Source organism: Symphodus melops (assembly GCF_947650265.1).
Source record: "Symphodus melops genome assembly, chromosome: 19".
Classification (NCBI taxonomy): Eukaryota; Metazoa; Chordata; class Actinopteri; order Labriformes; family Labridae; genus Symphodus; species Symphodus melops.
Window position 1 is genome coordinate 22,374,241 of NC_136709.1, and position 17,500 is coordinate 22,391,740.

General features: G+C 48.9%; 4 protein-coding genes across 5 annotated transcripts in view; 2 read left to right on the top strand and 2 right to left on the bottom strand.

Annotated features, from left to right (window-relative positions):
* sos2 (son of sevenless homolog 2) overlaps positions 1 to 1,669 on the bottom strand; it is a 13,725-nt gene extending 12,056 nt beyond the window's left edge. The window contains exon 1 of the mRNA XM_079370488.1: positions 800 to 1,669. Coding sequence (XP_079226614.1) covers positions 800 to 883 — 84 coding nt within the window. The 5' untranslated portion in view covers positions 884 to 1,669. The remainder of the gene's footprint in view (positions 1 to 799) is intronic.
* atl1 (atlastin GTPase 1) overlaps positions 1 to 17,500 on the top strand; it is a 170,355-nt gene that overhangs the window by 96,533 nt on the left and 56,322 nt on the right. The gene's annotated exons all lie outside the window — the stretch shown is intronic.
* Positions 1 to 17,500, top strand: part of dmac2l (distal membrane arm assembly component 2 like) — a 105,200-nt gene that overhangs the window by 87,561 nt on the left and 139 nt on the right. Inside the window, exons 1-4 of one of the 2 annotated variants that reach the window (XM_079370469.1) lie at positions 15,773 to 15,841; positions 15,965 to 16,061; positions 16,453 to 16,661; positions 17,137 to 17,308. In XM_079370469.1, coding sequence (XP_079226595.1) covers positions 15,967 to 16,061; positions 16,453 to 16,661; positions 17,137 to 17,308 — 476 coding nt within the window. In that variant the 5' untranslated portion in view covers positions 15,773 to 15,841; positions 15,965 to 15,966. Of the gene's footprint in view, positions 1 to 15,772; positions 15,842 to 15,884; positions 16,062 to 16,452; positions 16,662 to 17,136; positions 17,309 to 17,500 lie in introns of those variants that run through there. The other variant, XM_079370468.1, reaches the window with a different exon arrangement.
* On the bottom strand, positions 3,439 to 12,141 carry l2hgdh (L-2-hydroxyglutarate dehydrogenase). Its single transcript, XM_079370339.1, has 10 exons — positions 11,862 to 12,141; positions 8,270 to 8,385; positions 6,368 to 6,519; positions 5,129 to 5,260; positions 4,887 to 5,049; positions 4,764 to 4,798; positions 4,520 to 4,687; positions 4,104 to 4,261; positions 3,828 to 3,959; positions 3,439 to 3,724 (listed from the first exon to the last, which is right to left on the bottom strand). The coding sequence occupies exons 1-10, from the start codon at positions 11,957 to 11,959 to the stop codon at positions 3,529 to 3,531; spliced, it is 1,350 nt and encodes a 449-aa protein (XP_079226465.1). The 5' UTR covers positions 11,960 to 12,141; the 3' UTR covers positions 3,439 to 3,528.

The following is a 17,500-nucleotide window of genomic DNA, read 5'->3' on the forward strand; positions in this document are numbered from 1 at the left end:
GACCTGTGTGAGCTGCAGATCAGGGATCAGGACCTGTGTAAGCTGCAGATCAGGGATCAGGACCTGTGTGAGCTGGAGATCAGGGATCAGGACCTGCGTGAGCTGCAGATCAGGGATCAGGACCTGTGTGAGCTGCAGATCAGGGATCAGGACCTGTGTGAGCTGGAGATCAGGGATCAGGACCTGCGTGAGCTGCAGATCAGGGATCAGGACCTGTGTAAGCTGCAGATCAGGGATCAGGACCTGTGTGGCTGCAGATCAGGGATCAGGACCTGTGTAAGCTGCAGATCAGGGATCAGGACCTGTGTGAGCTGCAGATCAGGGATCAGGACCTGTGTGAGCTGCAGATCAGGGATCAGGACCTCTGTAAGCTGCAGATCAGGGATCAGGACCTGTGTGAGCTGCAGATCAGGGATCAGGACCTGTGTGGCTGCAGATCAGGGATCAGGACCTGTGTGAGCTGCAGATCAGGGATCAGGACCTCTGTAAGCTGCAGATCAGGGATCAGGACCTGTGTAAGCTGCAGATCAGGGATCAGGACCTCTGTAAGCTGCAGATCAGGGATCAGGACCTGTGTGAGCTGCAGATCAGGGATCAGGACCTGTGTGAGCTGGAGATCAGGGATCAGGACCTGCGTGAGCTGCAGATCAGGGATCAGGACCTGTGTGAGCTGGAGATCAGGGATCAGGACCTGTGTGAGCTGCAGATCAGGGATCAGGACCTGTGTGAGCTGCAGATCAGGGATCAGGACCTGTGTGAGCTGCAGATCAGGGATTCAGTGTCTGGGTGATGCTCGTACCTTTCGTAAAGCTTGCACGAACAGGCCTCTCCATTTGTGGCTGTTCTCGTCGCTGGAGAAGTCGTAGATCTGCTGGGGCTGCATGCTGGAGCGGCTCCTGATCCAGACTGAGCTGTCAGCATCGGCCCCGGGTAGCGGGTCCCTGTGGGCGGGTCAGTCCGGTCCCGGCAGGCTCGGTGGGAAAGGTCAACCAGTCTTATTTATAAAGGTGTAAAGTGTCAGTAAAGCACAGCAGGAGTCCGAAGCAGCACATGTAGCTCTGAAGTTCGTTAGCTTGGAGGCTAGCTGCTGTAAACACGGGACAGATGCTAACTACAGAGCTAACGGCTAATAACAATGCTGCTAAGTGTTATGCTTGCTACTTAGCATTTGCTTCAAATCTTATAACAGGCACATTGAGTTATGTATTAAATAAAAACATGCTAGCTTAGCTAACTGACAGCTAACTACAGCTACAAGTGATGTTTGATTATTTGCTGCCTTCACACCTGTAACGCTAGCATGCTAAGGTTAGCCGTTAGCAGTGCTACAGGCTGCTGCTGGCCTTGATGCCTCCGAGTTGGAGGTTTTATTTCGGCTCTCTAAGGAACACTTTCTCCACATGAAGCACATGAAACCCTCTTCTCCTCCTAAATCCAACGAGAAGCCCCCAAACAGCGGCCGATCCGCGGCATGTCTGCAGACAAACAAACTCCTCTGCTGGGAGGATCCGGAACTCCACAAAGAATCGAAACATCGAGTCGACTCGAGCGAAGGGACCCGAGTCCGGTCCCGGACCGACTTTCTTTCTGATTATCTTTTTAGTGTTTGTGAATTACCAGCTTTAATAACCCTACATGACTGTAAGCTTTGGTAACAACAGGAAGTATTTTAGCTAGGTGATGATGAAAGCTGGTTTGAGATGTTTCACCTGTAGTCTATAATTAATATCACTAACAAGTTAAAAGGATTTAAACTAACGCAGGTCCAGTCTGATCCAGCTTCAGTCTCTGCAGAAGGATCCGTGTGGTGATGAAACGGTGACTCCTTATTCAAGGAAGAGTCAAATAATCTGAGTCACTGAAATGATCCGAACTTCCCATCAGCACTTTCTGCCGTCAGGAACGCACGCTGCAAAACGTCACATCTGATTGGACAGAGGAAGAAACGCTGGACCTCTGTGTGATTAAAGACTAAAGACCCTGAATACAGACCTGAGGGCTGCAGGTCTGATGTGTCTTCTTGTTTTATTGGGCTGTGTTACATAAACAAATAAAACATTCAAACAGAAGTTATCTGACGAGCAGGTGAAAATAGTTCTGCTTTATTCACATTATGAAACATGTCCAGTAACAACATGCCCACCATGTCTGCTGCTGTCATTCTGCCTCCTAGTGGACAAACTGAGACAGTGCACAATGAAGGAAACAGGAATCAGTACAAAACTGCTGAAGTGCAAAGAGTCAATTTTGTTCTCAGAACTTTATTATAAAGCGAGAAATGGAGCTGAATGTTTCAGGACATCGTTAGCTTACTGGCATTTCAACTGTTCTTTTTTCTGATGCATATTTTTATACTAGCTCTTTAATTGATGCATATTTTTATACTAGCTCTTTAATTGATGCATATTTTTATACTAGCTCTTTAATTGATGCATATTTTTATACTAGCTCTTGATTATTGTTTTCGATGCATTTTTTTTGTACACTTATATTTTTGTCTATTTTAATTTTTTGCACTGTGTGATTTTCTATCCTGCTTTGCTGCTGTAACACTGTAAATTTGTCTGCTCGCGGATTATCTCATCGTGTGGCACAAACATCAGACATCTTTGGTTTGTCTCAAAAACGCTCAAACATTTATTTGTCATTTATCCGTCTAAACGAGAAAGTTCAGAAACATTATGACACACTTTGATTCATGTTAGAAACCTGTGAAGCACCAAACATCCCAGTGTCCTAAACCAGTTTGTATCTGTGTTTCTATGGTGGCAGAGCAGAACAATTGAGGTGCCGGGTCCAAGTGGTTTGTTTCCAAACTCCATGTACAGAGACGGGCGGCCCAGGTCAGAGTCCGACCCCTCTCTCTCTCTCTCTCTCTCTCTCTCGCCCATCCCAAGTGTTTCATAAAGACATTAGCCCAAAAACCAACCTTTAAAAATAAAAAGTTTAGAATTATTTTGCTTTCCATAAACACATAAGATGAAAAGCACCTGAAAACCCGTCTTTCACCTTAAACTGTGAGTTCAGCATCAACAACAGGAAGACATCCATCCACTACTTCCTGTTTCAAATAGTTTCATATTTAACAACAGCTTGTGTTATTCTCTAATCCTTACCTCACTTCCACCCCGTCACAATAAAAGCTCATGTTTTTCTCTAATCCTTACCTCACTTCCACCCCGTCACAATAAAAGCTCATGTTTTTCTCTAATCCTTACCTCACTTCCACCCCGTCACAATAAAAGCTCATATTATTCTATAATCTTGTATATTTGTTCACATGTGTTTGAACATTTCGTCTTTCAGTAACTCGAGATGCTTGAACTTCTTCGTGCAGAAAATCGGTCTCCAGACTTGAAACATGGTGAAGTAACCAAAGTTCTTTAAAAAGCAGCTCAAGTCTTCAGGATGTGTTGAAGTGAGTTCACCCTGACTGAAGGCGTGTCCGCTGACCCGTTGATGACAGGGAGTCGAGGTCGCGACATTTTAAAACACCGTCTCAGGATCAATTTGACTTTTGTTGTCTCCCTACAGCGTGAAGCGGCTCTCCACCTCGTCTGCAATCATCTCAGCGATGGCGAGGGAGGAGGTGGCTGCCGGCGAGGGGGCGTTACGCACGTGGAGAACCCGACTTCCCACGTCCCCAACTCCGCCATCGAACACAAAGTCATCCACCAGGTTTCCGTCTCGATCGAGGGCCTGAGCTCGAACTCCTGCAGGACCCCTGCAGAGAGAACAACGAGTCAAAGACGGGTTTACCTGCACAGCAGCTGCCATGTGTTTTACTGTAACCTGCATACACCTGTGCGTCTTCAATGTCACCGTACCTGAGCACATCATTCAGAGACAGTTCAGGGATGTACTTCTGCAGGATTTTCACCTGTGCACCAATAAAAACGCCTCGATACATTTCTCCGATGCCGTACGTCATGTTCCTCAGCACCAGCTTCTGGAGGCCTCTGCAGAACACAAAGACAAATTAACCAGGTGTCTCCTCCTCGACTGGCTGCAAGGTGATCTGTCAGGGCCAAGACAGACCTGACTCCATCAAACATGTGATCAAACAGTTAAAGATGTGAGTGGAACATCAGGAGACGTCGTACCTGAATGAGAGTGCGTCTGCAAAGTCTCGGGCGCTGAAATCGTACACTTTGTAACCTTCTCTTTTAAAGGCCAGGACGGCGTTCGGGCCGAGCCACACGCTCCCGTCCATCCGCGGGGTGAAGTGAACACCGAGGAACGGGAAGCGAGGGTCAGGAACCTGTGAGAGGATTTCATTAAAAAAACGATCATGTACGCATCACGTGGTGCTGAGTGAAAAGGAGAGGTGTTTTTAGCCAGCAGGGGGCAGCACCTGTGCTCACAGCAAACTTGTGTTCAGGCCTTTTGACCACAGCCTCTAGTGGCCGTTTGAGAAACTGCAGTTTTGACCAGCGCTGACTCCAGTCTTGACCAGCAGAGGTCGCTGCTCCGGTGAGGCGTTTTAAAAAGCTGTGATGGTGGAAGGAGGCGGACTTACAGGGTAGATGTTTCCTTTGACCAGATAGTGTTTCTCTGGCTTCAGGACTAAATAATCTCCTCTGAAGGGGACGATCCTCGGCTCGCGACTGCATCCTGAGATCTGTGACAGCCGGTCAGAGTACAGGCCGCCGCAGGTCAGGACGTAACGACAGTGCACCTCTTTACCCTGGACGCACAGAACAACAAACATGAGAAACATCACAGTCCAACACCGAGGACGCCATGATGGCCGTGTTCCTGACCTTTGTGTCCCTGATGGCGATTGGATATTTCATCCCTGCAGGTGAAAGCAGAAGAGAAACCTGGTCAGCTTTGGTTGGATCATCAGTGTGTCCACACGTTGATGTCCAGGTTGTGATTCTCACCCTCAGCACTCCCACATGGGCTCTCTTTGACCATGGAGATGTCGTCGACCTCAGATTCAGTGAGCACCGTGCCGCCCGCCTCCTCAAAGTCTCTGCCGTATCTGAGAGCCACCATCCTCCAGTCCACGATGCCCGTGTACGGAGAATCCAGCGCCATTATTCCCTGGAAGAAAAACACGATAAAGACTCTGAGCACCATCTTTTCTATGAACGCATCTCTGCAGCATTTCTTAGACTCTCACCCTGCAGTACGGCTCTCGCTCTCTGATCCCGTTGGCGTCCAGGATACTCAGGTCTCGCACGTTGTTCTTCATGCCACGCTCGTGCAGAGCCTTCAGCCGGGGTATCTCCTCCTGCTCCACTGCCACAATCAGCTGCCAACACAGAAAAATAACTCAAAGAAACCTGAGAGGTTACGTAGGGTTAGGATTAGTCTCTGAATGTGACCAATCAGAGAGCAGCGTTTGTCTGTTTCCTCTCTGAACAGGTGAATGTCTAAAATATCTTCTGTTCACTCCGACGTTCATCCACAAACAAACTGATGTGACAAAGTGGTGAAGGTCAAGTTAAAGGTCAAGTTAAAGGTGAGTTTAAAGGTCAAGTTAAAGGTGTTGAAGGTCAAGTTAAAGGTGAAGTTAAAGGTGAAGTTAAAGGTGAAGTTAAAGGTCAAGTTAAAGGTCAAGTTAAAGGTGTTGAAGGTCAAGTTAAAGGTGAAGTTAAAGGTGAAGTTAAAGGTGAAGTTAAAGGTGAAGTTAAAGGTGAAGTTAAAGGTCAAGTTAAAGGTGAAGTTAAAGGTGAGTTTAAAGGTCAAGTTAAAGGTGGTGAAGGTCAAGTTAAAGGTGAAGTTAAAGGTGAAGTTAAAGGTCAAGTTAAAGGTGGTGAAGGTGAAGTTAAAGGTGAAGTTAAAGGTGAAGTTAAAGGTGAAGTTAAAGGTGAGGTTAAAGGTGAAGTTAAAGGTGAAGTTAAAGGTCAAGTTAAAGGTGAAGTTAAAGGTGGTGAAGGTGAAGTTAAAGGTGAAGTTAAAGGTGAAGTTAAAGGTGAGGTTAAAGGTGAAGTTAAAGGTCAAGTTAAAGGTCAAGTTAAAGGTGAGTTTAAATGTGAGTTTAAAGGTCAAGTTAAAGGTGGTGAAGGTGAAGTTAAAGGTGAAGTTAAAGGTGAAGTTAAAGGTGAAGTTAAAGGTGAGGTTAAAGGTGAAGTTAAAGGTGAAGTTAAAGGTGAAGTTAAAGGTGAAGTTAAAGGTGAAGTTATAGGTGAGGTTAAAGGTGAAGTTAAAGGTGAAGTTAAAGGTCAAGTTAAAGGTCAAGTTAAAGGTCAAGTTAAAGGTGAAGTTAAAGGTCAAGTTGAAGATGAAGTTAAAGGTCAAGTTAAAGGTCAAGTTAAAGGTGGTGAAGGTGAACTGTTCCTTAGTTTGACTCCTCACAGTGATGGAGAAGTGATCATGTGACCGTTCACATTGAAACAGTATGTGTGTGTTTTGAGACCTTTCCACATCTGTTGTAGGGCAGTCCTTTCTTCTCACAGTACTCGTAGGCTAACGCCGCTCCTCGCACACACAGACGAGCCTTCAGAGAGCCCGGTGTGTAGTAGATCCCGCTGTGGATGACACCACTGTTGTGTCCGCTCTGATGAACAGCTGAGAGAGACAGTGAGAAAAAACCTGAACCCTGTTAGTTTAATGTTCCATCTTTGTTATTTTTTAATTGTACTTTATTTTGACTTTAGCTTTAGCAGTGTGAACTTATAATTTCATGCTAATAAAGACCTCTTACAACTGAAAGAGCGAGACAGAGGGAGGCTTTTAAAAATCTCTGGACTCACACGAGACAATCTGATCGATCTGGAAACAGAAATACACGTTTGATTCACTGCAGATTTGATAAGCTGCATTATTATTATAATTATAATCATTATTATTATCATTATTATTATTATTATTATTATTATCATTATTATCATTATTATCATTATCATTATTATATTATTATTATAATTATAATCATTATTATTATCATTATTATTATTATTATTATTATCATTATCATTATTATATTATTATTATAATTATAATCATTATTATTATCATTATTATTATTATTATTATTATCATTATTATCATTATTATCATTATCATTATTATATTATTATTATTATTATTATTATTATCATTATTATCATTATCATTATTATTATTATAATTATTATTGTTATTATCACTATTATTATTATTATCATTATTATTATCATTATTATTGTTGTTATTATTATTATTATCATTATTATTGTTGTTATTATTATTATCACTATTATTATTATTATTATTATTATTATCTACATTGTCTGGAGATTGGACTCCAGGAACTCTGAACACTTTTAAACACTAGGTGTCAGACTGGACTCAAACACACTTGGACTCAAACACCTGGACTCAAACACACCTGGACTCAAACACCTGGACTCAAACACACCTGGACTCAAACACCAGGACTCAAACACCAGGACTCAAACACACCTGGACTCAAACACACCTGGACTCAAACACACCTGGACTCAAACACCTGGACTCAAACACCAGGACTCAAACACACCTGGACTCAAACACACCTGGACTTAAACACACCTGGACTTAAACACACCTGGACTTAAACACCTGGACTCAAACACACCTGGACTCAAACACACCTGGACTCAAACACACCTGGACTCAAACACCAGGACTCAAACACACCTGGACTCAAACACCTGGACTCAAACACACCTGGACTCAGACACCAGGACTCTGACACCAGGACTCTAACACCAGGACTCTGACACCAGGACTCTGACACCAGGACTCTAACACCTGGACTCTGACACCAGGACTCTGACACCAGGACTCTGACACCAGGACTCTAACACCAGGACTCTGACACCAGGACTCTGACACCAGGACTCTAACACCAGGACTCTGACACCAGGACTCTGACACCAGGACTCTGACACCTGGACTCTAACACCAGGACTCTAACACCAGGACTCTGACACCAGGACTCTGACACCAGGACTCTGACACCAGGACTCTGACACCAGGACTCTGACACCAGGACTCTGACACCAGGACTGTCTGCATGTTTGTCATGAACCGTTAACCCTCTGAAGTCCTGCAGGACTTAGTTCCAGATTTCATCACAGATCTTTGAACATTTGTCCACAGGTGGTTCTCTGACTGTGACACCGGGCTGTCTTGTGTCTGTGAGCAGATCATGTTAAAGGATCTGAGGGTTTGTGAAGCTGAAGCTCTCTGTTTGAATCTAAAGTTTGGAACCTTGTGTTTCAGATTAACTGTCCTCTCACTCTGACATGAACACATGCTGGGACACAACAACAACAGTTAAAACTCCACCCACCAAGCTCCTTCTCCTTCTCCAGCAGGACGAAACTGAGGGTCGGGTGTCTCAGGATGAGCTCTCTGACTGTGGCCAGCCCCACGATGCCGCCGCCCACCACCGCCACGTCATATGTGCTGAAAGACAGACAACAGGCAGTTCGGATGAAAAACAGGGGAAAGCAGGGTCTAATCTTTAGGTCAGAGGGTCAATGTCCTACTGTGCAGGACTGTCCCAGCAGCCGGCCGACCTTTGGAACTAATCGTTAGAGACATGAGTCCAGCAGCTGCTTGGGTCTGCAGCACAAATCATATTAACTTACCCTAACCCAAACACCAGGACTCTGACACCAGGACTCTAACACCAGGACTCTAACACCAGGACTCTAACACCAGGACCCAAACACCAGGACTCTGACACCAGGACTCTGACACCAGGACTCTAACACCAGGACTCTGACACCAGGACTCTGACACCAGGACTCTGACACCAGGACTCTAACACCAGGACTCTAACACCAGGACCCAAACACCAGGACTCTGACACCAGGACCAGGACTCTGACACCAGGAGTCTAACACCAGGACTCTAACACCAGGACTCTAACACCAGGACCCAAACACCAGGACTCTGACACCAGGAGTCTAACACCAGGACTCTGACACCAGGACTCTGACACCAGGACTCTAACACCAGGACTCTAACACCAGGACTCTGACACCAGGACTCTGACACCAGGACTCAAACACCAGGACTCAAACACCAGGACCAGGACTCTGACACCAGGAGTCTGACACCAGGAGTCTAACACCAGGACTCTAACACCAGGACTCTAACACCAGGACTCTAACACCAGGACCCAAACACCAGGACCCAGACACCAGGACTCTAACACCAGGAGTCTAACACCAGGACTCTAACACCAGGACTCTAACACCAGGACCAGGACTCTGACACCAGGACTCTGACACCAGGACTCTGACACCAGGACTCTAACACCAGGACTCTAACACCAGGACTCTGACACCAGGACTCTGACAACAGGACTCTAACACCAGGATCAGGACTCTGACACCAGGACTCTAACACCAGGACTCTGACACCAGGACTCTAACACCAGGACCAGGACTCTGACACCAGGACTCTGACACCAGGACTCTAACACCAGGGCTCTAACACCAGGACTCTAACACCAGGACCAGGACTCTGACATCAGGACTCTAACACCAGGACTCTGACACCAGGACTCTAACACCAGGACTCTAACACCAGGACTCTGACATCAGGACTCTAACACCAGGACTCTGACACCAGGACTCAAACACCAGGACTCAAACACCAGGACTCTAACACCAGGACTCTAACACCAGGACTCTAACACCAGGACTCAAACACCAGGACTCAAACACCAGGACTCAAACACCAGGACTCTGACACCAGGACTCTGACACCAGGACTCTGACACCAGGACTCTAACACCAGGACTCTGACACCAGGACTCTGACACCAGGACTCTGACACCAGGACTCTGACACCAGGACTCTGACACCTGGACTCTAACACCAGGACTCTGACACCAGGACTCTGACACCAGGACTCTAACACCAGGACTCTGACACCAGGACTCAAACACCTGGACTCAAACACCTGGACTCAGACACCAGGATTCTGACACCAGGACTCAAACACCTGGACTCTAACACCAGGACTCTGACACCAGGACTCTGACACCAGGACTCTGACACCAGGACTCTGACACCAGGACTCAAACACCTGGACTCAAACACCTGGACTCTAACACCAGGACTCTAACACCTGGACTCTGACACCAGGACTCTAACACCAGGACTCTGACACCAGGACTCTGACACCAGGACTCTAACACCAGGACTCTGACACCAGGACTCTGACACCAGGACTCTGACACCAGGACTCAAACACCTGGACTCTAACACCAGGACTCTGACACCAGGACTCTAACACCAGGACTCTGACACCAGGACTCAAACACCTGGACTCAAACACCTGGACTCTGACACCTGGACTCTGACACCTGGACTCTGACACCAGGACTCAAACACCTGGACTCTGACACCAGGACTCTGACACCAGGACTCTGACACCAGGACTCTGACACCAGGACTCTGACACCAGGACTCTAACACCAGGACTCTGACACCAGGACTCTGACACCAGGACTCTGACACCAGGACTCTAACACCAGGACTCTAACACCAGGACTCTAACACCAGGACTCTGACACCAGGACTCAAACACCTGGACTCAAACACCTGGACTCAGACACCAGGATTCTGACACCAGGACTCAAACACCTGGACTCTAACACCAGGACTCTGACACCAGGACTCTGACACCAGGACTCTGACACCAGGACTCTGACACCAGGACTCAAACACCTGGACTCAAACACCTGGACTCAAACACCTGGACTCTGACACCTGGACTCTGACACCTGGACTCTGACACCAGGACTCAAACACCTGGACTCTGACACCAGGACTCTGACACCAGGACTCTGACACCAGGACTCTGACACCAGGACTCTGACACCAGGACTCTAACACCAGGACTCTAACACCAGGACTCTGACACCAGGACTCAAACACCTGGACTCAAACACCTGGACTCAGACACCAGGATTCTGACACCAGGACTCAAACACCTGGACTCTAACACCAGGACTCTGACACCAGGACTCTGACACCAGGACTCTGACACCAGGACTCTGACACCAGGACTCTAACACCAGGACTCTGACACCAGGACTCTGACACCAGGACTCTGACACCAGGACTCAAACACCTGGACTCAAACACCTGGACTCTAACACCAGGACTCTAACACCTGGACTCTGACACCAGGACTCTAACACCAGGACTCTGACACCAGGACTCTGACACCAGGACTCTAACATGAGAGCTGGAAGAACACCATGTTCCAGAACATTTTAAGTAGCCTGTAAACACAGCGGGAGAACAGCCAGCATCTTGTTTGTATTTCTGTTAATTAGAAACAGAAAGAGAGCAATAAATACCAGAGTCTAAAAACATCACTGACACCCTGAAGACAGATCAGGGATCTGAGACCCTACAGATCAGGGATCTGAGACCCTACAGACCAGGGATCTGAGACCCTACAGACCAGGGATCTGAGACCCTACAGACCAGGAGCATCTCTCTGTCTCTATGATGTCATCACAGGTAGACTGACCGTGAGCTACCTGACTGTGATGCTTTGTACAACTTTTCAGAACAACATCGGGGTAAGAACTACTCCTCCAGCGACCTCTCTGATTGGCTAAACTGCCCGTTTCCATGGCAATGTCTCCCGCCCCCCCCCCCCCTCTCCCCCCTCCCTCTCTCTCCCCTCTCTCTCTCCCCCCTCCCTCTCTCTCCCCCCTCACCTCCCCACTCTCATGACATGTTGTGTCTAAAGTCTAAAATAATAATAATTATTATTAATAATAATTATTATTATTTATTATTTATTATTAGTATAAATATTATTATTAATAATAATAATTAAAGAAGAGTCTAGCTCGAGCTGCGTCCTGCTGACCCGCTCTCCTTCCGGACCTGGAGAGTTCTTCTTACCTGTGCAGGTGTCTTCTTCGTGTGTCCTTTATTAGAAGTTTGCTGTGCGCAGCTCCGACAGCTCGAGCCGAGGCTGAGTTCAGAGTCCGGATCATCATGGAGGACTTTACAGAGTCTCCTTAAAGCTCTCTGCCCCAGAAAGTCTCCTCTGGATCTGGATCTGGATCTGGATGTGCTGGTATCTCGTCCTGCTGTCGCTGCCCTCACAGGCTCGTACTTCTTCTGCAGAGTATAATGGAGGTCGTCATCCAAGTATGCATCATTACCGCCACCTAGCGACGTGATCGGTGAAGACATCCGGGTCTTATTTATAAAACAGTGCAATCCAGACTTGAATCAGATTTAATCTTTAATCCAGACTTTAAATGTACCTGCGCACAAAATAATGAAGTTTTATCAAACCGTTCATGCGCACACCTTCACATAAAGTTCCCTTTAAGATTAAATCCTCATGCTCCGCCCCCACCACGCCCCCACCACGCCCACATTCAACCATAAACAGTCAATGCAAAGCAGCTCATGAATGAACATGAAAGATATTTAAAGCTATTCACTGATTTCATTCAGTCCGTCCTCTGAGGTCTGTTCAGGTTCATCAAATATGTGTGCTGGACTTTTATGTATTTTGGACATTTAATTATTGTCATATTAAATATGTGTAAATATATGATCTATATTAAACATGTTCATATTTAAAGTTTTAATGATTATAATGACGCTGATCACTTTGATATTTAGTGAAATTAAATGTGGAAGAGACATGAAAACATTCTGCAGGTTTTAATCCGACACTTGGTTGTGTTTACTTTAAGTGTGCGTGAGAAAGGACGTAACGTTTATAAATGAGACATAGACTCTCATCCGGGTACTCAGGACTAACTCAGGTGAGCTGTCAGGTGGGCTCTCAGGTGAGCTGTCAGGTGAGCTGTCAGGTGAGCTGTCAGGTGGGCTCTCAGGTGAGCTGTCAGGTGAGCTGTCAGGTGGGCTGTCAGGTGGGCTGTCAGGTGAGCTGTCAGGTGGGCTGTCAGGTGAGCTGTCAGGTGGGCTGTCAGGTGGGCTCTCAGGTGAGCTGTCAGGTGGGCTCTCAGGTGAGCTGTCAGGTGAGCTGTCAGGTGAGCTCTCAGGTGGGCTGTCAGGTGGGCTCTCAGGTGAGCTGTCAGGTGGGCTCTCAGGTGAGCTGTCAGGTGAGCTCTCAGGTGGGCTCTCAGGTGAGCTGTCAGGTGAGCTGTCAGGTGAGCTGTCAGGTGGGCTCTAAGCTGAGCTGTCAGGTGGGCTCTAAGCTGAGCTGTCAGGTGGGCTGTCAGGTGGGCTCTCAGGTGAGCTGTCAGGTGGGCTGTCAGGTGGGCTCTCAGGTGAGCTGTCAGGTGGGCTCTAAGGTGGGCTGTCAGGTGGGCTCTCAGGTGAGCTCTCAGGTGGGCTCTCAGGTGAGCTGTCAGGTGAGCTCTCAGGTGGGCTCTCAGGTGAGCTCTCAGGTGAGCTCTCAGGTGAGCTCTCAGGTGAGCTCTCAGGTGGGCTCTCAGGTGAGCTCTCAGGTGGGCTCTCAGGTGAGCTGTCAGGTGGGCTGTCAGGTGGGCTCTCAGGTGAGCTGTCAGGTGGGCTGTCAGGTGGGCTCTCAGGTGAGCTGTCAGGTGGGCTGTCAGGTGGGCTCTCAGGTGGGCTGTCAGGTGGGCTGTCAGGTGGGCTCTCAGGTGAGCTGTCAGGTGGGCTGTCAGGTGGGCTCTCAGGTGAGCTGTCAGGTGAGCTCTCAGGTGAGCTGTCAGGTGGGCTGTCAGGTGGGCTCTCAGGTGAGCTGTCAGGTGGGCTGTCAGGTGAGCTGTCAGGTGGGCTCTCAGGTGAGCTGTCAGGTGGGCTGTCAGGTGAGCTGTCAGGTGGGCTCTCAGGTGGGCTGTCAGGTGGGCTCTCAGGTGAGCTGTCAGGTGGGCTCTCAGGTGGGCTGTCAGGTGGGCTCTCAGGTGAGCTGTCAGGTGAGCTGTCAGGTGAGCTGTCAGGTGGGCTGTCAGGTGGGCTGTCAGGTGGGCTGTCAGGTGAGCTGTCAGGTGGGCTGTCAGGTGGGCTCTCAGGTGGGCTCTCAGGTGAGCTGTCAGGTGGGCTCTCAGGTGGGCTCTCAGGTGAGCTGTCAGGTGAGCTGTCAGGTGAGCTGTCAGGTGGGCTCTCAGGTGAGCTGTCAGGTGAGCTGTCAGGTGGGCTGTCAGGTGGGCTGTCAGGTGAGCTGTCAGGTGGGCTGTCAGGTGAGCTGTCAGGTGGGCTGTCAGGTGAGCTGTCAGGTGGGCTGTCAGGTGGGCTCTCAGGTGAGCTGTCAGGTGGGCTCTCAGGTGAGCTCTCAGGTGGGCTGTCAGGTGAGCTGTCAGGTGAGCTCTCAGGTGGGCTGTCAGGTGGGCTCTCAGGTGAGCTGTCAGGTGGGCTCTCAGGTGAGCTGTCAGGTGAGCTCTCAGGTGGGCTCTCAGGTGAGCTGTCAGGTGAGCTGTCAGGTGAGCTGTCAGGTGGGCTCTAAGCTGAGCTGTCAGGTGGGCTCTAAGCTGAGCTGTCAGGTGGGCTGTCAGGTGGGCTCTCAGGTGAGCTGTCAGGTGGGCTGTCAGGTGGGCTCTCAGGTGAGCTGTCAGGTGGGCTCTAAGGTGGGCTGTCAGGTGGGCTCTCAGGTGAGCTCTCAGGTGGGCTCTCAGGTGAGCTGTCAGGTGAGCTCTCAGGTGGGCTCTCAGGTGAGCTCTCAGGTGGGCTCTCAGGTGAGCTGTCAGGTGGGCTGTCAGGTGGGCTCTCAGGTGAGCTGTCAGGTGGGCTGTCAGGTGGGCTCTCAGGTGAGCTGTCAGGTGGGCTGTCAGGTGGGCTCTCAGGTGGGCTGTCAGGTGGGCTGTCAGGTGGGCTCTCAGGTGAGCTGTCAGGTGGGCTGTCAGGTGGGCTCTCAGGTGAGCTGTCAGGTGAGCTCTCAGGTGAGCTGTCAGGTGGGCTGTCAGGTGGGCTCTCAGGTGAGCTGTCAGGTGGGCTGTCAGGTGAGCTGTCAGGTGGGCTCTCAGGTGAGCTGTCAGGTGGGCTGTCAGGTGAGCTGTCAGGTGGGCTCTCAGGTGGGCTGTCAGGTGGGCTCTCAGGTGAGCTGTCAGGTGGGCTCTCAGGTGGGCTGTCAGGTGGGCTCTCAGGTGAGCTGTCAGGTGGGCTCTCAGGTGAGCTGTCAGGTGGGCTCTCAGGTGGGCTGTCAGGTGGGCTCTCAGGTGGGCTCTCAGGTGAGCTGTCAGGTGGGCTCTCAGGTGGGCTGTCAGGTGGGCTCTCAGGTGGGCTGTCAGGTGGGCTCTCAGGTGGGCTCTCAGGTGGGCTCTCAGATGAGCTCTGAACACTGATAAACATCTCAAAGTCAACACATATCAAGGTGTTTATTCAGTCTCTCTCCATAAAGCTGGACACACATCACACCTGCTGAGGTACCTCAGGGATCCAGGTTAAACCTCCTTCATCTTCTCCATAGTGGATTTAAATATTCGCCATGATCTCATAACCATCACAGGTAGACTGACCGTGAGCTACCTGACTGTGATGCTTTGTACAACTTTTCAGAACAACATCGGGGTAAGAACTACTCCTCCAGCGACCTCTCTGATTGGCTAAACTGCCCGTTTCCATGGCAATGTCTCCCGCCCCTCGGCTAACTAACCTTGTTGGGTAGTTTATATATTCAACACATTTAAGAAGAGCGATCATTCGCAATGGATTGTGGGATAGTTAGTTCCTTGACTAAATAGAATTTGTTGTCAGTCTTTTCCTTTGATCTAACCGAACTCTCTTTAAATCATTGAGTATGGTGGTTACTGGTTTCCATGGCAACAGGCTTCAATGTCTTGATATAAAGATGTTTTGAAATGTCAATGGAGGATTTGAACAGAGGAAAGTTGCTTCCGCATCCAGAGCCACTTAGAGCTGACTCCACGCCCCGAGTGACGCATTACCACGTGAACGTCCAGCCAATGGGACGGCACGTTTTGCTTTCCGTCACGAGGGTACGGAAGTGGTGCAGTGCTGACCGTAAACAGTCCAGGACAGATGACCTCCGTGTTTCACAGTAAATGTTGAACGGACTGATGAAAGCGTTCAATTCATCTTTATTGATTTTTAATCTATAGACATGAGGCTGTTATGGAGGACGCTGCAGACTGCGCATGCTCAGAAGGGCCAGAACTGCAGACACTTCTGGGGATGGCTCAACGCAGTCTTCAACAAGTGAGAGCACACACCTGTCTGTACACACCTGTCCACTGTAACCTGTCCACTGTAACCTGTCCGTACACACCTGTAACCTGTCCATACACACCTGTAACCTGTCCATACACACCTGTAACCTGTCCATACACACCTGTAACCTGTCCACTGTAACCTGTCCGCACACACCTGTAACCTGTCCATACACACCTGTAGCCTGTCCATACACACCTGTAACCTGTCCATACACACCTGTAACCTGTCCATACACACCTGTAACCTGTCCACTGTAACCTGTCCGCACACACCTGTAACCTGTCCGCACACACCTGTGATCTGAATAAACAGCAGTTTCAGGTTAAACCAGTGAACAGGTTGGACCAAAGTGGTCTCATGTTGTCTCTGGTCTCAGGGTGGACTATGAGAGGATCAAAGCTGTCGGTCCTGATCGAGCTGCAGCAGAGTGGCTCCTCAGGTGTGGTGCCAAAGTCCGGTTTCAGGGTTTCGAGCGCTGGCATCACGATTACAACGGCCTGCCAACGGGGCCTCTGGGCAGGTACAAGATCCAGGCCATCGACGCCACCGAGTCCTGCATCATGTACCAAGGCTTTGACCACCTGGGTCAGTGTGTGTGTGTGTGTGTGTGTGTGTGTGTGTGTGTGTGTGTGTGTGTGTGTGTGTGTGTGTGTGTGTGTGTGTGTGTGTGTGTGTGTGTGTGTGTGTGTGTGTGTGTGTGTTTTGGCGCCCCCTGTGGACAGAGTGCCACATCGTACTGTGATCCTGTGTGTGTAAAATAATGTTGATGAGCTGCGTGTGACTTTAAGAGCTTGTTGTTAACGTGAATTCAAATTCAAAAAACTTTATTTGTCCCTGGGGGGCAAGTCAAGAATGATGATTGAGTCGATGTTCATAAAGTGTAAATGTTGCATGGAGTCAACCTGAGCTCCACTTGATTCTCCTCTTCTGTTAACAAGACAGGAAAGTCGAGTGGACTCATGATCCCAACGTGACGTTAGCAAGCTGGATGTTTTTCACCCTGTGACCATGTTGCCCGCTCCCTCTCCTCCTCTTCTTCATCATGTGTCTCTTATTTCAGATGGTTTGAAACATGTGGAGGACGTGAAGTTGATCAAAAGCATGTACATAGAGGACGCGTGCCTGGAGCGGCTGAGCTCCATCCAGACCCTGCAGGACAGTCTGTGCAGGATGGAGGTGGTGTCGTGTGGAAACGTGACGGATAAGGGCGTCGTCGCTCTGCACAGACTCAAGTGAGTCCACACTAACTCTGTTTAACTGTCTGCACGCCACCTCTACCGTCACCGTGCTCTAATCAACCTGCTGCATCCTGTTTCCTGTTAGGGTTAGGCTGACACACTGACTGTACGTAGCACTGATAGAGAGACAGGACGTTGTCTTCATGGTGTCTTTGAACCTGTTTATGAACTCTGAGTCTGTTTGAA